This window comes from Octodon degus, unplaced genomic scaffold (assembly GCF_000260255.1).
Source record: "Octodon degus isolate 3935 unplaced genomic scaffold, OctDeg1.0 scaffold00030, whole genome shotgun sequence".
NCBI classification, from domain to species: domain Eukaryota; kingdom Metazoa; phylum Chordata; class Mammalia; order Rodentia; family Octodontidae; genus Octodon; species Octodon degus.
In genome coordinates this window covers 3551775-3568027 of record NW_004524606.1, presented here as the reverse complement: position 1 = coordinate 3568027, position 16253 = coordinate 3551775, and the positions used below count along the sequence as shown (strand labels likewise).

General features: G+C 42.7%; 1 protein-coding gene across 1 annotated transcript in view; it reads right to left on the bottom strand.

Moving 5' to 3' along the window:
* Aldh1l1 (aldehyde dehydrogenase 1 family member L1) overlaps positions 1–16253 on the bottom strand; it is a 95000-nt gene that overhangs the window by 21343 nt on the left and 57404 nt on the right. The window contains exons 10-14 of the mRNA XM_004629477.2: positions 7120–7267; positions 5857–5976; positions 4640–4767; positions 2650–2800; positions 1294–1364 (exon numbers count right to left, since the gene is read on the bottom strand). Of these exons, the coding sequence (XP_004629534.1) occupies positions 1294–1364; positions 2650–2800; positions 4640–4767; positions 5857–5976; positions 7120–7267 (618 nt within the window). The remainder of the gene's footprint in view (positions 1–1293; positions 1365–2649; positions 2801–4639; positions 4768–5856; positions 5977–7119; positions 7268–16253) is intronic.

Here is a 16253-nt window from a genome sequence, read left to right as displayed (position 1 = left end):
CTCATAGCTGTGGTTTAATGGTGAATCTCAGTTGTTAACTTGACTGGTTCAAGAGATGCCTAGAAAACTGGCTAGACACTCTGCTGGATGTGTTCATGAAGGCATTTTCAGAGATAACTGGCATCTGAGATCACAAGCAAACTGGGTGGGAGGACCCTCGCTGAATAAGGGTGGCAAAGTAGTAAGCTGAAAGCATGAGTGGAAGAAAATACAGGGCAAGATCAATTCTTCTGACATGCAGGCAAGATCGAGTCTTGTTGAGCAGGTGCACTTTGCTGCTGCCATTGCCCACAGACATTGGACTCCAGCCTTTAGCTGTCTTGGCTTGTGTCTACTTGTCCCCACAAATCCTCATGTGGTCATAGGTGGTGAGTCTTCAAGGTAGCTGGATTAGGTTGTGTGAATGTGGATTAAAGTTGTGATGCTGGAATTAAGGAGGTGGATAATGAAAACTCCAATCTAGGTATGGGTGGCACCAATCAAGGCTTGTTGCCTGAATGGCATAAACGAAAAAAGGAGGCTGCTGCTGCTGCTGTTGCTGCCTTGCTGCCTTCTGCCTGCCATGAGTTATTTCTCCACTGTGATGCCCCTCTGCCATGCTGCCCTGCCTTGGAGCCAGCTGACCAGGGACTAAAATCTTTACAAACTGTGAGTCCAAATAAATGTTTACTCTTTTAACTTTGGGTATGGGGTATTTTGTCTCAAGAATGAAAAAAATTAATGAAATATTATCTTTTAAATACAGTCTTACAGTGAGAGACTCCCCAGGCTTTTAGTAACAAACTAGGGCTGCATCACAGGCACGTTTTATTCTGAGGTTTCTAGCTTCTTACACTCAGAAGATACTAGTCTACTTGGATTTCTATCCTGAAGATTGTGGGACAATGTAGCCCCTGATCATGTAAACTAATCTAATAAATCCTCTTACACACACACACACACACACACACACACACACACACGGTTCTATTCTTCTTGAGAAACCCAACTAGTACAACTATTTCTCAATTTTATGCATACTAATTTTATTACATTCTTTGTGGATAAACTTTATTGGATATACTCTCTGCCACCATGAAGCTGATATAGGGTAACTGTCGGATTTAAACAAAATACTGATGTTCTAGAGGAGCATGGCATAGAGCAGGTACTTCAGTGGTAAATGGAATGGCTGTCCCATTAACATGTATAATGGGGTGTTAATGAGCTCTCTGTGGGCTGGCATGTGAGTATAGTGTATACATGTCTGAAAAGTATCCACATGGCTGTACTTTGCCCTGGGCAGAGACTCACCCAACAGGCTCCTTCCTGGTCAAGGTCAGGTTGCGGTTGGGTCTTGCTTGGTTGATGGGAATGGTGCAGCCCTGGAAGAAGTGCAGAGGATTTACTGGGGGGCTCTCACATTATTCCCTTTGGGTGGATGGCCCCTATTGGGGCTCAGAAGAAACAAAGTCCTGTATAAGTATTAACTCCTTGACTATATAGCTAGATAGGAAGCCAAAGATGCCAGCTTACACATTCCAAGGAGTGACAAAGTGGACAAGCAAGATGGTCAAAGCTCTGGTTCCAGTTTGAGCCTATTGGGCACAGAGTCAAGGCAGAGTGCTGGTCCTGAGAGGGACAGGGCCCTTACTTTGATTTCTGGACAACAAAAAGGTGAGGATAGGTTCAGAGACTAGGCTGCTCCTGCAGCTATAACAGGAGGTCACAGTGGGAAGTGACAGAGCAGCAAAAAGGAGAGCAGGCACCCCCTTATCATGTCATATCTTGTCCTCTTTAGCCCTTGGCGGACAGGAGAAGAGCAGCAGAACTCATCTTCCAGGAGCACTATGAGCCCCTCCTTCAATGCTGTGTATCCCTGTGGGGCTTAGGATAGGAGATGAGGCATGTGGGCCTAGAATAGATACCAGAGCCTACAGGAAGCAGAATACTTTCTCCAGTTAGTGGCAAAAGACTGTTAGAGAGACTCAAAGTAGTTAGCAGCCAGCAAAGATCTTGCAGGAACAGACAGCTGAGCTCGACCTGGAAGCCAGCTCTGCTCCAGATCTTCATAAGGCCTACTCCCATACCACACACTCCTTTGCTTCTAGAGTTTGGATCTGGAATGTTCCCCAAACGCTTAGACTTGGACTTAAAAAGGCTTGGTCTCAAAGGCAATGCTATTGGGAAGTGGTAGAAGCTTTAAGAGCTGGGGGGTGGGCAGCAGAAAGTTAGGTCAAGGGGGTGCACCCTTGAAGGAGGCTGCTCTCTCTTCATTCTCTGGCTTCCCAAGGTGATCAGCTTTGCTCTGCCACACACTTATGTCACACAGCCACAGTGTGCTGCCCCACCACAGCCCCAAAGCAACCAGACCAGTTGATTCTGGACTCAAACCTACAAAACCATGAGCTAAAATATGCCTTTTCTCTTTATAAGCTGCTTATATCAGGTATTTCACATAATAACATAATGCTGACTAATACATTTGTGAATCTCTCTTATTGAGCTCTCCTGGAATTTCCACCTGCAGAAACTTGGAACTAATAAGTGGGCACTGTTTTAAGTTAGCCACCATGGTACACAGGGTGCAGGCCAGCACATGGCCCTTGGAGCTCCCCTCTGAGCCTGCCCACATGAGCACTTTCACTGTGGGCTGAGCCCAGGCCCCACCTGGATCTTGTCGCACCAACCAGCGAAGTAGCGGAAGGTCTGGATAGACATGCCCACGTGAGTCTTCAGGGCTAGTGTGTAGACAGCACCTGCATCCAGGGCCTCAATGGTGGCTAGCTCTTCCTGGTGCTGCTCCATGAGATCTGCCAACCTGCAGCAGGGCACAAGGTGGGGTAGGAGATAGGTTCAGGGTAGTACAGTCTTTCAAGTTCCTTCACGGAATCAGTGCTTCCGCCCACCATACCACTCCCAGGTCTGCCACATCCAAGATGTGCTGGCCTCAGTTCCCTTGTCTGCACAACAGACCAGTCACATTCACTTTACTGGATGACGCAGACACTCTTTCCCTCTCCCTTTTCCTTTTTTTTTTTTTCTTTATTCCTTCCTGAAATATCTATGGACGGACTACTTTATGACTCCACCTTACCTCCAATTATGCTGCACTTGCTACAGACAGCAAAGAGATTGCCAACTCGAAAGGCCACTTTTCTTGTCTTTGGACAGCTTCAACTAAGAGAAAGCATTTCTGTCTTTATAAACAGCTAGAAAATTGACACTTCCATCTGGAGTCATATTCCTGAGGCTGGCATCTCCAGAGATGGGGTAACCCTCAGCTCCATAATCAGCAATGGTACGGAACAGATTCCTAGGGAGGCCTGCTTATTCAGCCTGACAGTCTTTCTGCTCTGAAGTTGCCTTCCAAGTCTCTGCAGTCACCTTTCCACCCAGTCTCCACTCACTGTCCTTGTGGCCAGTAGGCATTATGATGACCCACGCCACCAGATGGCAGCACAGCATCTAGGGGAAGGCCCTTGCAATTGAACAAGCTCACTGTGACCCAGAGGGCTGCCTGGGCATTAAAAGTTCACAGTTCTGCCTGATCTCCAGCTCAGGAATCATGTGGCACTAGCCACTGCCTCCCCACAACTGATGGGTTCTCTAAAGGGTCTGGAAGCTTCAGCAGGCTGAACGTGCTCTGCCCCCTTGTCCTAGTCTGTCCTAATCCCACATTCTCAGTTCTGTCTAGCAGGCCGCACGGGTCCCTCTCTGTGGTTCCCTGCTGCTGCTGGGCTACCCTGGCATTTTAAGCTTCTGGAACATCCACAAAAGCCATTTTGACTTCAAGGTCAAGCTGGGTGCTCTCCTGCCAGCTGACAAGTCAAGGTGGGACCACATGAGAAGCAGCATCACACTCTGCAGAGCCTTTCCAGGACTCTGAGAACAAAAGCAGATGACTGAGCTAGTGATCTCTGACTGCCTGACTTCTCTCCCCTACACCCTCCCTGCTTCTGGGGACATCACCCTGCTGCTTTGGGACCGGTATGACTGCTCCTTTCCCCTCCTGGTTTGAGAGGCACAGCCCCTCTTGTCCAGGGTCCTTTCCACCCTGGGATTATCAGCTAGAGCAGTCACAACTGCTTAGCTAAGACTTGTAAGTTGGAACCAAAGGAAAGAGGGCCCTTTCCTTCTTGGCTTAAACAACAAACAAACAAACAAAACCCAAAAAAACAATGAAAATGTGAGACCTGGAGATTCCAGCAGCCAGAACCAGGTTAGACAATGAGAGAGCCAAGAGCAGCCGCATCTCTGCTCTCATAGGAATCCTGAGTCATTTGGCCCCAGATAATGCAGGTGAGCTCTGTGCCTAGTTGGGGCTGATCACATGAGCTGTGTCCCAGGCAATCCCAGGTTATATCCCTCATGAATCACAAGCTTGCTTTATACCTCCCACGTCTACCTGGCACCTCTCTCCTAAGGCCACTTCTGTCTGCATGTGTCCATCCCACTTTTTAAGTCCCTTCCTCCAAGAAGTCTTTTTCTCTCAGGTTATGCTCTTCCATCCTGATCAGTCTGGCATGATCCCACTCGGGTCCACCTTTCTTGACATTCCCAGGACCCAAGGAAATAAGACTTTTGTAGGAAAGGACACCCCTTCCTGCCTTCCTAAGCTGAAAGTATTGATGGCTACAGGTGCGTGCTGAGTTTTCACCTGTAGAGGAGCCGGCCCCGGTCCCGTGCACTGATCTTGCCCCATAGCCCATTCTCAAAGGCATCCTTTGCTGCAGCCACTGCCTTGTCCACATCACTGGGCTGGGCCAGGGACACCTGGCAGATGACCTGTGGTAGGAACACAGCATGTCAGTCCTCCCTGGGCTTGGCTTATAGAGACACCGACAGCTGCAGTAGCCTCCTCCTCAGACCTCACTGGGACACAGCTCCCAAACACATGAGCAGGCATAAAGGGGACACTTGGCCAAGAGGGGCTGGGAGAGCTTATACATGAAGGAAAACAGTCTGCTTGTGTTCCTCCTTCGGAGCACTCCTTACACTCCCTCAGAGCCCAAAAGGAACAAGAGATCCAGGCTAAGGCTATGAACTGAGGATCGGCTAAGTGCGATTCACCACATGCTGAGTCCAGCTAGAAAGTTCTAAAGTGAGATAGACTGGATACTGGAAGTGGTTGGGCCATGTGTGTCCCCCACCCCATTTCTGCCCTGAAAGTCCCCCATACACTACTGTGCGAGGTCCCTGGATATGGCAAGGGGAGACAGCAGGGGTTGGGGTTGGGAGGTGTGAGGCTGATGACTCCTTCCTGGTCTCCACAAACAGCACTGTCTCCCCATCCAAGGCCCAGAGGCCCTCCAGGAGGCCCCATCATGCTATGTGACTGATGTTCCAACCCCAAGGGGCTCACACCATCCTATCTGTCTCTGTTCCCTGCCTGTCGCTTCAGACATTGCTCTTCCTTCAGACCTCTTCCGAATGATCTATTCTGAGTGTGCTCTGTTTTCTGCAAGGATCGAGTGATCCTACAAGATAGGGTAAGACAGAAGATCATCAGTATGCATCTGTACGAGCAAGTCTTGTCTCATGAGATATAGCGTGTGTGTATTGGGTCATGACATTAAGAGAGCACAGGCAAGAAAGTCTGACAAACACAGGATTCCATACAAATTTCCTGATGGTGGGTATGTGAATATCAGCACGCTAGAATCACTGTTGTGTGTGTAGGAGACAATGATTCATTTCTTCTGTGAGAGTTTTAACCCTATTTTCAGTGTCTGAAGCACATTGAAATCCCTCTGTAGCCTTCCTGCCTCCCCCAACTCACCCTTCTTATCTTCCTACTCTATTCCTGCCCTTGTAAAGCTGGAGAGGAGGAAGCTGGGGAAACAGGTAAGGAAGGGGCTCTGGGCCGGCACTCACACTTCCATCTGTTGGGTTGATGGTATCATAGGTTTTGGAGCCCTCAGCATCCACAAACATGCCCCCAATGAAGAGCTGGTGTGGCATTCGGACCGTCAACTTCTTTACTGCCTTCTCCACCTGGAAGGGAAGGTACAGTTGCAGTTGGGTCATTCACGGATGAGAGCAGGGACAAGTCTGCATGCTGGGACATACACTTGTACAACCAGGGCCCTAGAGCTGTCCTATGGGGCAGCTGCTGTGGCAGTTGGTGGATATGAAGAGACAAACAGCACAAAGGGGTACACTGCCTGCGCTGGAGTCCTCAGGCTGAGTACAACATCTTCTGTGGGACTGGGGGATTCTCAGTGTGTAGGAAGTGCTGAGTGGTAACAGCCTTTAAGCCACCAAAATGCCACACCCTCTCTACTTTCTGGATGAAACCACAATTTCACTTTGAACACAGGAGTCCTCAAGGATCCCTACCACTACCGCCAATCTGTTATTTGCCGGCTTACTACTCCTAGGGCAGTCTAGGTTCCACTTTGGCCACCTGAAGTTTATCAACTTCTGTTCCAAACCACCAACCAAATAAGCTACCTCAGAGCTCATTCTATTGGGAGCTGGTAGATTAACAAGATATCCCAGGCAGATTTTTCAAGAGTTTCATTTCTTTTCTCTTAAAATTTTTTAAAAAATTATTTATTTATTTATTTATTTATTTATTTATTTGGTAGACGGTCTTATTATGCAGCTCAGGCTCGTAATGATCCTCCTGTCTCAGCCTCCCCACTGCTGAGACTACAAATGTGAGCAACTACACCCAGTTTTGGTGCCTGGCAGGTTGTGCCCTTGGTTCCAGGGCTGACATGAAATGTGGTACTTTGGACTAGGCCTTTGCACTTGCCAGGCAGGTGCTTAGACCACTGAGCTATCTCCCCAGCCTTCAAGAGTTTTTTTTTAAAAGCTTATTTGGGATTACTTATTGCACTTTCATTAATACAATTTGAAGGTACAGGATCGACTGTTTTCCTTATGGAGAACTAAGAGTTTCATTTTACTTTTGATCACATGCCTTGAGATGCAAAATTTGAGCATGACTAAGCACTACACAGCAATATCCTCTAATGAGTTTACTGGTCTGACACCTTGGGCTATCCAGGGCACCAGGGAGATCCTGGCCTTCAGAATGTTCAGCCTGTCTCATATGTCACTGTGGATCCACAGATGCAGATGTCCGGGGGCAGATGGGGCCATGCCCATCCGCTGGGGCCCAGGACTCACATAGTCAATGGCACACTCGCTGTCTTCATCCTCCCCTCTCAGCTTTCTCACTAAGAGCTGGATGAAGTCTCCGAAGGTGGTTGCCATGTAAACATCTTCATTTTCTAACTCCAGGCCATCACACAGCTCCTTCACTTCCTCCACCAATCTAGAGAGAGGAGATGCAGCACGGTCAGAGGCTTGAGCCCTGAGTGGGGCCAATGGCAGAGGAAGTGGTTTCGCACACAGTTACCCAGAGCAATGCCTCAATGCCAGTATTCCTCATGTGACCATCCAGCTAGAACTGGCATGAAGAGCCGAGGCTATGCACTCAGAAGGTTTCAAGTTCTTACTCTTATTACTTACCAAGTTGTGGCACTGGGTAAAGAACTAAAATGTCTATGTCTTAGTTTTTTCATTTATAAAGCTGTAATAATAACAATATTCCCTGTACTGTTCTGTAACGAGTAAATGAAATACCTACTAATAACACCTACTAATAACAAAAACTAAGAAAATGAATAACAAGGATCACAAGACACTTAAAAATGAAAAGACAAGCCATAGATTGGGAGAAAACATTTTCAAATCACATATCTGATAAATGACCTCATATTCAGAATATATAAAGAACTTTTCAGGGCTGGGAATATAGCTCAGAGGCACAGTGCCTGCTTGGCAAGCACAAGATCCTGAGTTCGATTCCCAGTACCATACCTGACTCTGGTTGGCCAGTATAAGCCAATCTTGTAAATCCTAATGTATTTGTATACATTGCATTTAGTCTGTTTCTCTAGTAAGCACTGATTGATACATCTAGGTGGAAGATAGAAAAGTAGGAAGTTCTAGAAATATATCCCTCCAAAACAACTATTGAATGGATAAAAGCTACCTGAATCAAACATTTTAGAACTCTAGAGATTAGTTTTATTTGCAACATTGAGTGATTGGAACACCCTACTACTGAGTTATACCCCCAGCCTTTTTCATTGTTTATTTTGTGATAGGGTCTCATAGTGTTGCTCTGATGGAACTCCAACTTATGATCATCCTGTCTCAGTCTTTCAGAATGCTAAAATACATGGTTGTGTCACTACTCTCAGCTGATTATAATGAAATGCTTGTAGCAACCTGGGGAAGCATGCTGAAGAGGCCTGGCAAATGTCGGTAAGTTTCAGTGAATTGCAGCCTTTCAGGAGGTGTCAACTGCTCCCTCCCAAGCCTCCCATCGCCACAGGAAAGTAGTGGAAATGCTGGGTACATTCCTCTCAATTTAAAATTGTAATGCTGAAGCACTACAGACACTCAGAGCAGCACGTCTGAGTAGTCAGAAGCAAGGACCAGCAAACTTGGAGTTACCTAGTGTGAAAAGCAGGAAGATAAAAGAATGCAGGAAAGTGAACAGAGCTCTAGAGAATACACCAAGATATTCATTTTAGCAGTCCCAGAAAAGAACATTAGAAAGAAAAAACCTCTGAAGAAATAAAGGCCCAAATTTGCCCAACTTGTGTAAACACATGCATATGCACATCCAAGAAGCTCAGTGAGCTGAGGCAGGATAAACTCAAAAGGGTAACTGAGATATTTTATAGTGAACTCACTAAAACTCAGAGATAAATAATTTGGAAAGCAGTAAGACAGAAGTTACATGACATACAAGGGATGCACAATAAGATTAAGAGTTTACTTTCATTAAAATACCACAGAGGCCAGAAGAGAGGAAGATGATGTATTTAAAATTGTCCAAAAGAATTATACATCCATCAAAACTGTTTTTCAGATTGAGGCCGGAGGACTGCAAGTTCAGATCCGGTCTGGGCAACTTAGTGACTTAGTGAGACCCTGTCTCAAAAAATGAAAAGGGCTAAGGATGTGGCTTAGTGCAAAGGTCCTAGGTTCATTCCCTAGTTACTTGCCCCTGTAAAAAAAAAAATGCAAGCAAAAATATGTTTGATGAATGAGGGAAAATTAAAAACAGATAAGCAAATGTTGAGGGAGTTTGTTACTAATATTCATGCTCTAAAAATACTAATGGGAGACTTTCAGGCTGAAACAGAAGGATCTTAGATAGCCAGTTGAAGACAGAAGAACTATAGCACTAGAATATTGGAGTACTGCTGAAATCACAATGGTACTACCCAAACTAGCTGCTATAAGTTTAAGACGTTAGTCATAACATCCAAGGTAACAACTAAGAAATAACTAAAAATATACAGTGAAAGAGAAAAGGAAAATTAAAGTGGGGCTGGCCAGATTGCTCAGTGGACTAAAGCTCCTGCTTAGGCAGAGCAAAGCGGCTGGGGTTTGATCCCTGGTGTGCTATGCCGGCCCCATCCCCAGGGCATGCTGAGAGGGCGACTGATACAAGTCTGGTCTGTGTAGTGAGACCCTGTACTAAATACATTTTAAAAAAGAAAATTAAGGTGGCATACTACCAAAAATTCACTAACTATAAAAGGCAATACATAGAAAACATATAATATGTATTGAAAACAGACAAATGGAAGAAGTTCTTTATCAGCAATCAAATGGAAAAGAGTTAAGTTGTACTGTTAAAGGGTATAAGCTGGAGATGAGTGGCTAAAAACGTGGCACCAAGACACATGCTACCAGAAACCTTAGGTACAAGGACACAAAAGAAATTGGAAGTAAAAAGATGAGGAAGAAATTTCATGCACATAACAACCAAGAGACAGTTGTGGCGGTTATATTATTATCAGACAAAACAGAGTTTCAAATTACCAAGGTTATAAGAGACAAAGAAGGCTAAGTTGTTAAAACATTTGCTGGGGAAAGAGGATACAACAATTCTAAACATAACACCTGGCACAGCCTCAGAAGATATGAGGCAAAGATTGACAAGACTGGAGGGAGAAATAGACATTTCTACAGTGAAGAAAGTTCTAATGAAAATTGAGATAAATGCTCAACTTTAATGGGTGGGACAGCCAGGCTGAAGATAAATAAGGAGCTAGGACACGTGAACAGCACTGCAAACCATCTGGAAAGCTCTCCACTCAGGACCAGAATACACATTCTTCTCACATGCACACAGAACATTCTCCCATTCCGATCACAGTGACCACTGGAAGACAATAATACAAGAAAAACTAGAAAATTCACAAATATACGAGCATTAAATAGCTCAGTCTTTCCTATTTCCCTAGCACTGGGGAAGGTCTTGCACATGTCAGGAGAGTGGCTAACACTAAGAAGCAACCCCAGCCAGTTTTTAAAAATTCTGAAACACAGCCTCAAAAATAGGTCAGGCTAGGCTTAAATTTGCAGTCTTCCTTGTCTCGCCTCCCCGGTAGCTGAGATTATGGGCATGTGCCACCATAGCCTGCTTAATTGCTCATTCTTCACTGACAGGCCAAAAAAATGACAAAGAATATTAGAACAATTCCCTCAACTGGAGGAAAACAAAAACACAACATTATAGAATTAATGAGATGCAGCAAAAGTAGTGCTGGGCCAGCCAGATAGCTCAGCGGATTAAAGCACCTGTTTAGGCAGATGCAGGGGCCAGGGATTCGATTCCCGGCATGCTGTGCTGGTCCCGCCCTGGGCCACTCTCAGAGAGTGATTGAGACTGGGCGTGGTGGTGCGCACCTGTAATCCCAGCTCTTGGGAGGCTAAAAACAGGAGAATCACTGCAAGTCAATCTATGTAGTGAGACCCTGTAGACCTTGTACTAAATACTCAAAAAAAAAAAAAAAAATGTAGTACTAAAGAGAAATGTCAAGTACCATATAAATATATACATTAAAAAAGAATAGAGTTCAAATCAATAACTTAAGTGTTCACCTTAAGGACCTGGAAATTAAAAAGACTAATATAAACTCAAAGCTAGCAAAAGACAAAAGTAATAAACATTAGAATAGAAATATATGGAAAAAACTAGAAAAATAAAGAGAGGCTATTAAACAAAACTGGTAAATGATTCCTTGGAAATATCAACAAAATTGGCAAATCTTTACTTGGACTCTCTGAAGTGGGGAAAAAGCAAAAAAGCTTGTATTACTAGAATCAGAAACAAAGCAAGGCATTATAAAAATTTTACAAAAAATAAGAATAATTTATGAGAATATTACAACAAATGACATGGGATTTTACAACCTGGACAAAATGGATGAATTTCTAGAAACACTATCCACCAAAACTGACTCATGAAGAAGATATGAATACATGCATAACTAGTAAGAAAACTAAATTAAAATTCTTTCAAGAAAGAAAAGCCCAAGGCTGAATGGTTTCTTAGGCACATCCTAGCAAACTTTTAAGGAAAAATTAGCACTAATATTTCTCACACTTTTCAAAAAATGTAAAGAGAAGAGAATACTTCTCAACTCAGCTGAGGCTAGCATTAACCTGAATATATATATATATATATATATATATATATATATATGTCTTTAACAAAATACTAGTAAACTAGTATCAGCAGCATATTAAAGGATATGCCAAGTAGGGTTAATTCCACAATGCAAGGATGGTGTACTTATCAAAAAGTCACTGTAATATAGCACATTAGTAGAACAAGATCCTTTCAATTGATGCAGAAAAAAGCTTGACAAAAATCCAATAATTGTTCATGATAAAAACTAATGAACTAAGAATAGAATATCCTTAACAATAAATGCCATATAGAAAAACTCACATTTATTATACTCAATGGTTAAAGACTGAAAGCTTTTCCCTGAGATCAGCAGCCAGACAAGGATGCCTGCTTTCATTCCTTTTATTCAACATGGTATTGGAAATAATATCCAGGCTGATTAGGCAACAAAGAGAAATTACAGGCACCTAAATTGTAAAGGAAAAAGTAAAGTCCCATCTTGTACAGATGACATGTTGATCTAATAAAAGAATTCAATAAAGTTGCAGGATACAAAACAACATGCACAGATCAGTTCCAACTCCATACATCAGCAAGGAAAAATCCAAAGAGGAAATTTGGGGCTGGGATGTGTTCAGTGGCATGGTACTTGCTTGACATATGCTGGACCCTAAGTTTGATCCCACCACTAACAGAAAATGTCTCAGTTTCTAAAAGGAAATTAATAAAACTATTTCACCTATAATAGCATTAAAGTGGGAATAAATTTAAGCAAAGTGATGACAGAGCTGAAAATGTCAAAAACACTGATTAAAAAACTATAGAAGGCCTAAATAAATGAAAAGGTATCTGTGTTTATGGACTATACAACCTAATATTGTTAGGAAGACTATATCAGTCTGTTTTCTGTTGTTACAACAAAATATGTAAAGCTGAGTAATGTTTAAAGAAAACAAGTTTACTGAGTGTTATAGTTTATATCTAGATGTCCCCCAAAGCCTCATGCACTCGTAGGAGAAGCTTCTGGAGGTGACTGCATCATGGGAGCATGATACTCACTGGTGGAATCCCCTGATGAGTTTGTAGCTGTATGTGATGCCAGGAGGTAAAGCCTGGGAAGAGGAGATGCGTCTATGGGAGCATGGCTGGGAAGGTGTATCTCCTTCTCTCCTGATCTCTGTTCTGCCTCCTGCTACCACATTGTAAATTGTTTCTCCTCTGCCATGTCCAAGATACCATGTCACCCCCCTCATGGTGCCAGTCAACTATAGGCTAAAATCTGTGTAATCTGTGAGCCCAAATAAACAACTTTCTTACATGGTGGGTGTTGGGTATTTTCTGAGCAACAAAGAAAGTAAGACATGGAGCTCAGAGCTCTGGAGATAAGAGCAAGGCAACAGATTCTGCTCAGGTCTAGTGAGAGTCCCATAGCAGGCAGCATCACAAAGATGGGAGCCCATTGGAAGAGCTCACATGGTGAGACAAAAAGCCATAGACTGGGGAGGAGTCAACCTTGCTTCTTATATAGTAATCAACTCCTGAAGAAACTAATCAGGATTCCACCAGAATTACATTAATCTTTCTAAAGGTGCTGTACCCAGTGATCTAAATACCTATTAGGCCCCGTTTCTTAACCATCCCACCACCTATCAATGTCAGCATGCGGAGGACCAACCTTGGAGCACATGAGTTGTTGGTGGACACATCCCAACCATAGCAATGACAGTAGTACCCAAACAGCTCTACAATTTTGATGCCATTTCAATTAAAACTTCAATAGTACTTTTTCCAGAAGTTATAAATGTTACTTTAAAAATTGTATGCATTCTGAAGGGTGGGAGGAGGTAAAGTAATGTTGAAAAAGAACAGTTTGAGAACTCTTGTTTTCTGATTTCAAAATTTATTGCACAACTACAATAATCAAAAAGTGCAGTTATGACAGACACATAGACCAATGAATAAAAATAGATACATAACTAATAAATGCACAGAAGGATGCCAAGAAGACATAACTGGGAAATGATAGCCCCTTCTACAAATGCTATAGGACAAACTAGATATCCACATGCCAAATAATGAAATTGGACCTTTATTGTGTAGTATTAATAAAACAGATAACTCAAGATAGATGAAAAATTCAAAGTAAGAGAAGAAGCTATAAAGTTTCCTCTTTCATTGAAGGAATTGATAGTTTGAACATGACTTCGAAAAGCACAGACAAGGGCGGGCCAGATAGTTTAGTGGACTAAAGTGCCTACTTAGATAGATGCAGGGACTGGGGTTCAGTCCTTGTCATGCCATGCCAGCTTCACCCCTGGGGCATGATGAGACTGTGACTGAGACTGGGCGTGGTGGTGCACACCTATAGTCTTAGCACTTGGGAGGCTGAATACAGGAGGATCACTATGAGTCCAATCTGTATAGTGAGACCCTGTAGACCCTGTACTAAATACATTTAAAAAAAAAGATAGACAACAAAGCAAAAATAGTAGCTTGGGGCATAGCTCATTGATAGGGCACTTGCTTAGCATGTTCAAGGCCTAGGTTCAATCCCTAGCATCAGTACAAGAACAAAAATGAAGTATAAGAACAAGGGAAAGAAGAAGAAATTCAAGTGAGACTAGATTAAAATGAAGGGCAACCTATGGACTGGGAGAAAATGTTTGTAAAACATATCTGGGAAGACATAATAAATAGAAAATTCTTAAAATTCACTATCAAAACAGAAGAACAAAACAAGTTTAATGCACCTTAAAAATGAACAAAACTTTGAATATATATTTTTCTAAACAAGACATACACACACACACACACACACACACACACACACACAGAACACACACAAATCACCAACAGAGAAGGTGTGCAACATCACTCATCACTGATCATTTGGGAAATCTAAATTAAAAGAACAGTAAGATATCATATCAACCTTGCTAAAAAAAGCCCATTATTTAAAGGTAAAGGAGGAAAAAAGGAAAGAAGAAAGGAGGGAGGAAGAGAAGGCAGGCAGGTGTTGATGAGAATGTAGGGAAGGTGCAACCTTGTGTGCTGCTGGTAGAAATGCAAAATGGGGATTTTGCAGCTGTTATGGGGAACAGTACAGAGGCTTCTCAAAAAGTGTTATATATACATGATGAACATTGTTTATCTGTAAAAATAGTAAATCCTTTCCTATGCCACAACATGGATGATCCTTGAGAACATGATACTAAGCCCAAAAAGTCAGTCACAAATGGACAAATACTGCATAAGTCCACTTATGTGAAGTACCTAAAATAGTCAAACTCATCAAAGCAGAAACTAGAGCATTGTTACTAGAGCAGCAGAAACAAAAAATCCCCCTTTTTGTGTCCTTTTGTCAGAGATGTGTATTCCACTGCCATTCATATATTGTAGGTGCATGAATTCAGCAAAATAATCCAATGTAGTCAAGTAGACCATAATAGTAGTGGGTTATACACAAGACTAGCAGTGTCAGAAGTTGCTGACTTGAGTCTTTTACAGCTCAGCATATTAATATGGCTTTACTTTTTATACCTCATTTTTATACTTTTCTGCTGGATGATTAAGGCAAGATAAAGCAAGACCTATACAACAAAAAATGTAACTTTTGTATCTGACAAGTTCAGTCAAATCCCCTCAGGATTTACCCTGAAACACTGTACAGCAGTTTGCAGATCTTTTGTCAGTGTCAGCCATGTGGATGAGTCACAGCCATTGCTTGACCAATTTGCTTTCTGAGAAAACCTGAGAAAATGTTTTCTCTCTAGGTGACTCTCCTTAGGCACATTCTACATTGTTGGTCACTTTTCTCTGTGGCCCTATAATCTCATTGATCAGTAAATTTGGGACACAACTGAGTTACAGGATGTTATAATACAGGTTCTCTTATGTCCTGTGTCCTCACTGACCTTGAAAGGCTAGGGCCAAAATGTTAGCTGTCCTTGCAGCCCTTCTTTTTCTCTAATTTTTGTTCTGCACACTTAAGTTGTTAACCCTCCAGAAGAGAAGCTTAATGATATTATTACCCTATAACATAGGCAGTTGAAATTAATATCAATATCTGTCTGAATATCAAATGCCTTAGACAAAACATGGAACAGACTTGCCCTCATTTTGAGCACAATGATCCCATCATTCTCGCCATTCTCTGAAGCACTCTGGAAGTCTTCTTCCATGGGTCTCTTGAACTCTTGAACTCTTTACCCACCAGTGCTGCTATACTACAGTTTTTAGTTGCTGAAACAACCACACTATGGAGTCCTTTTGAGAGCTTCTCAGAAATTTTTGTTCACACAATAACACTCTTCCTTCTTCATTTTTCTTTTTTTTTTATAAGTGGCACTATGATTATTTATAATTTTAAACGTGTAAACATAAATCTAACTCACAACTCCTTCATTAACTTACAAATGTGCTTCCATTAATGAACATCTGAGCATACTGAAAAGATCGTTTTTACCATTTCCCTTATACTGTAATGTCACAGTTTTGACAACTAATGTGGCTACATCACACAGATCTCATAATTCACTTAGGCTTTCAGGCATATTTAAATTCTTCTATTTTTAATTTTATGCATTTGGTACAGGATCTCACGACACAGGCGGGACTCCTAGCAATCCTCCAGTTTCAGCCTCCCCAGCACTGGGATTGCAGGTTTGTGCCAACTATGCCTGGTTTTGGTGGCTGGCTCTGCGCACGTGGGGTGGGACTGGCATGACATGTGGTGCTGGGGATAGAACCTGGTACTTAGACTGCTGAGTTATCTCCCCATTCTGTAGGTATATTTAAATTATTTTATTTTATTTTA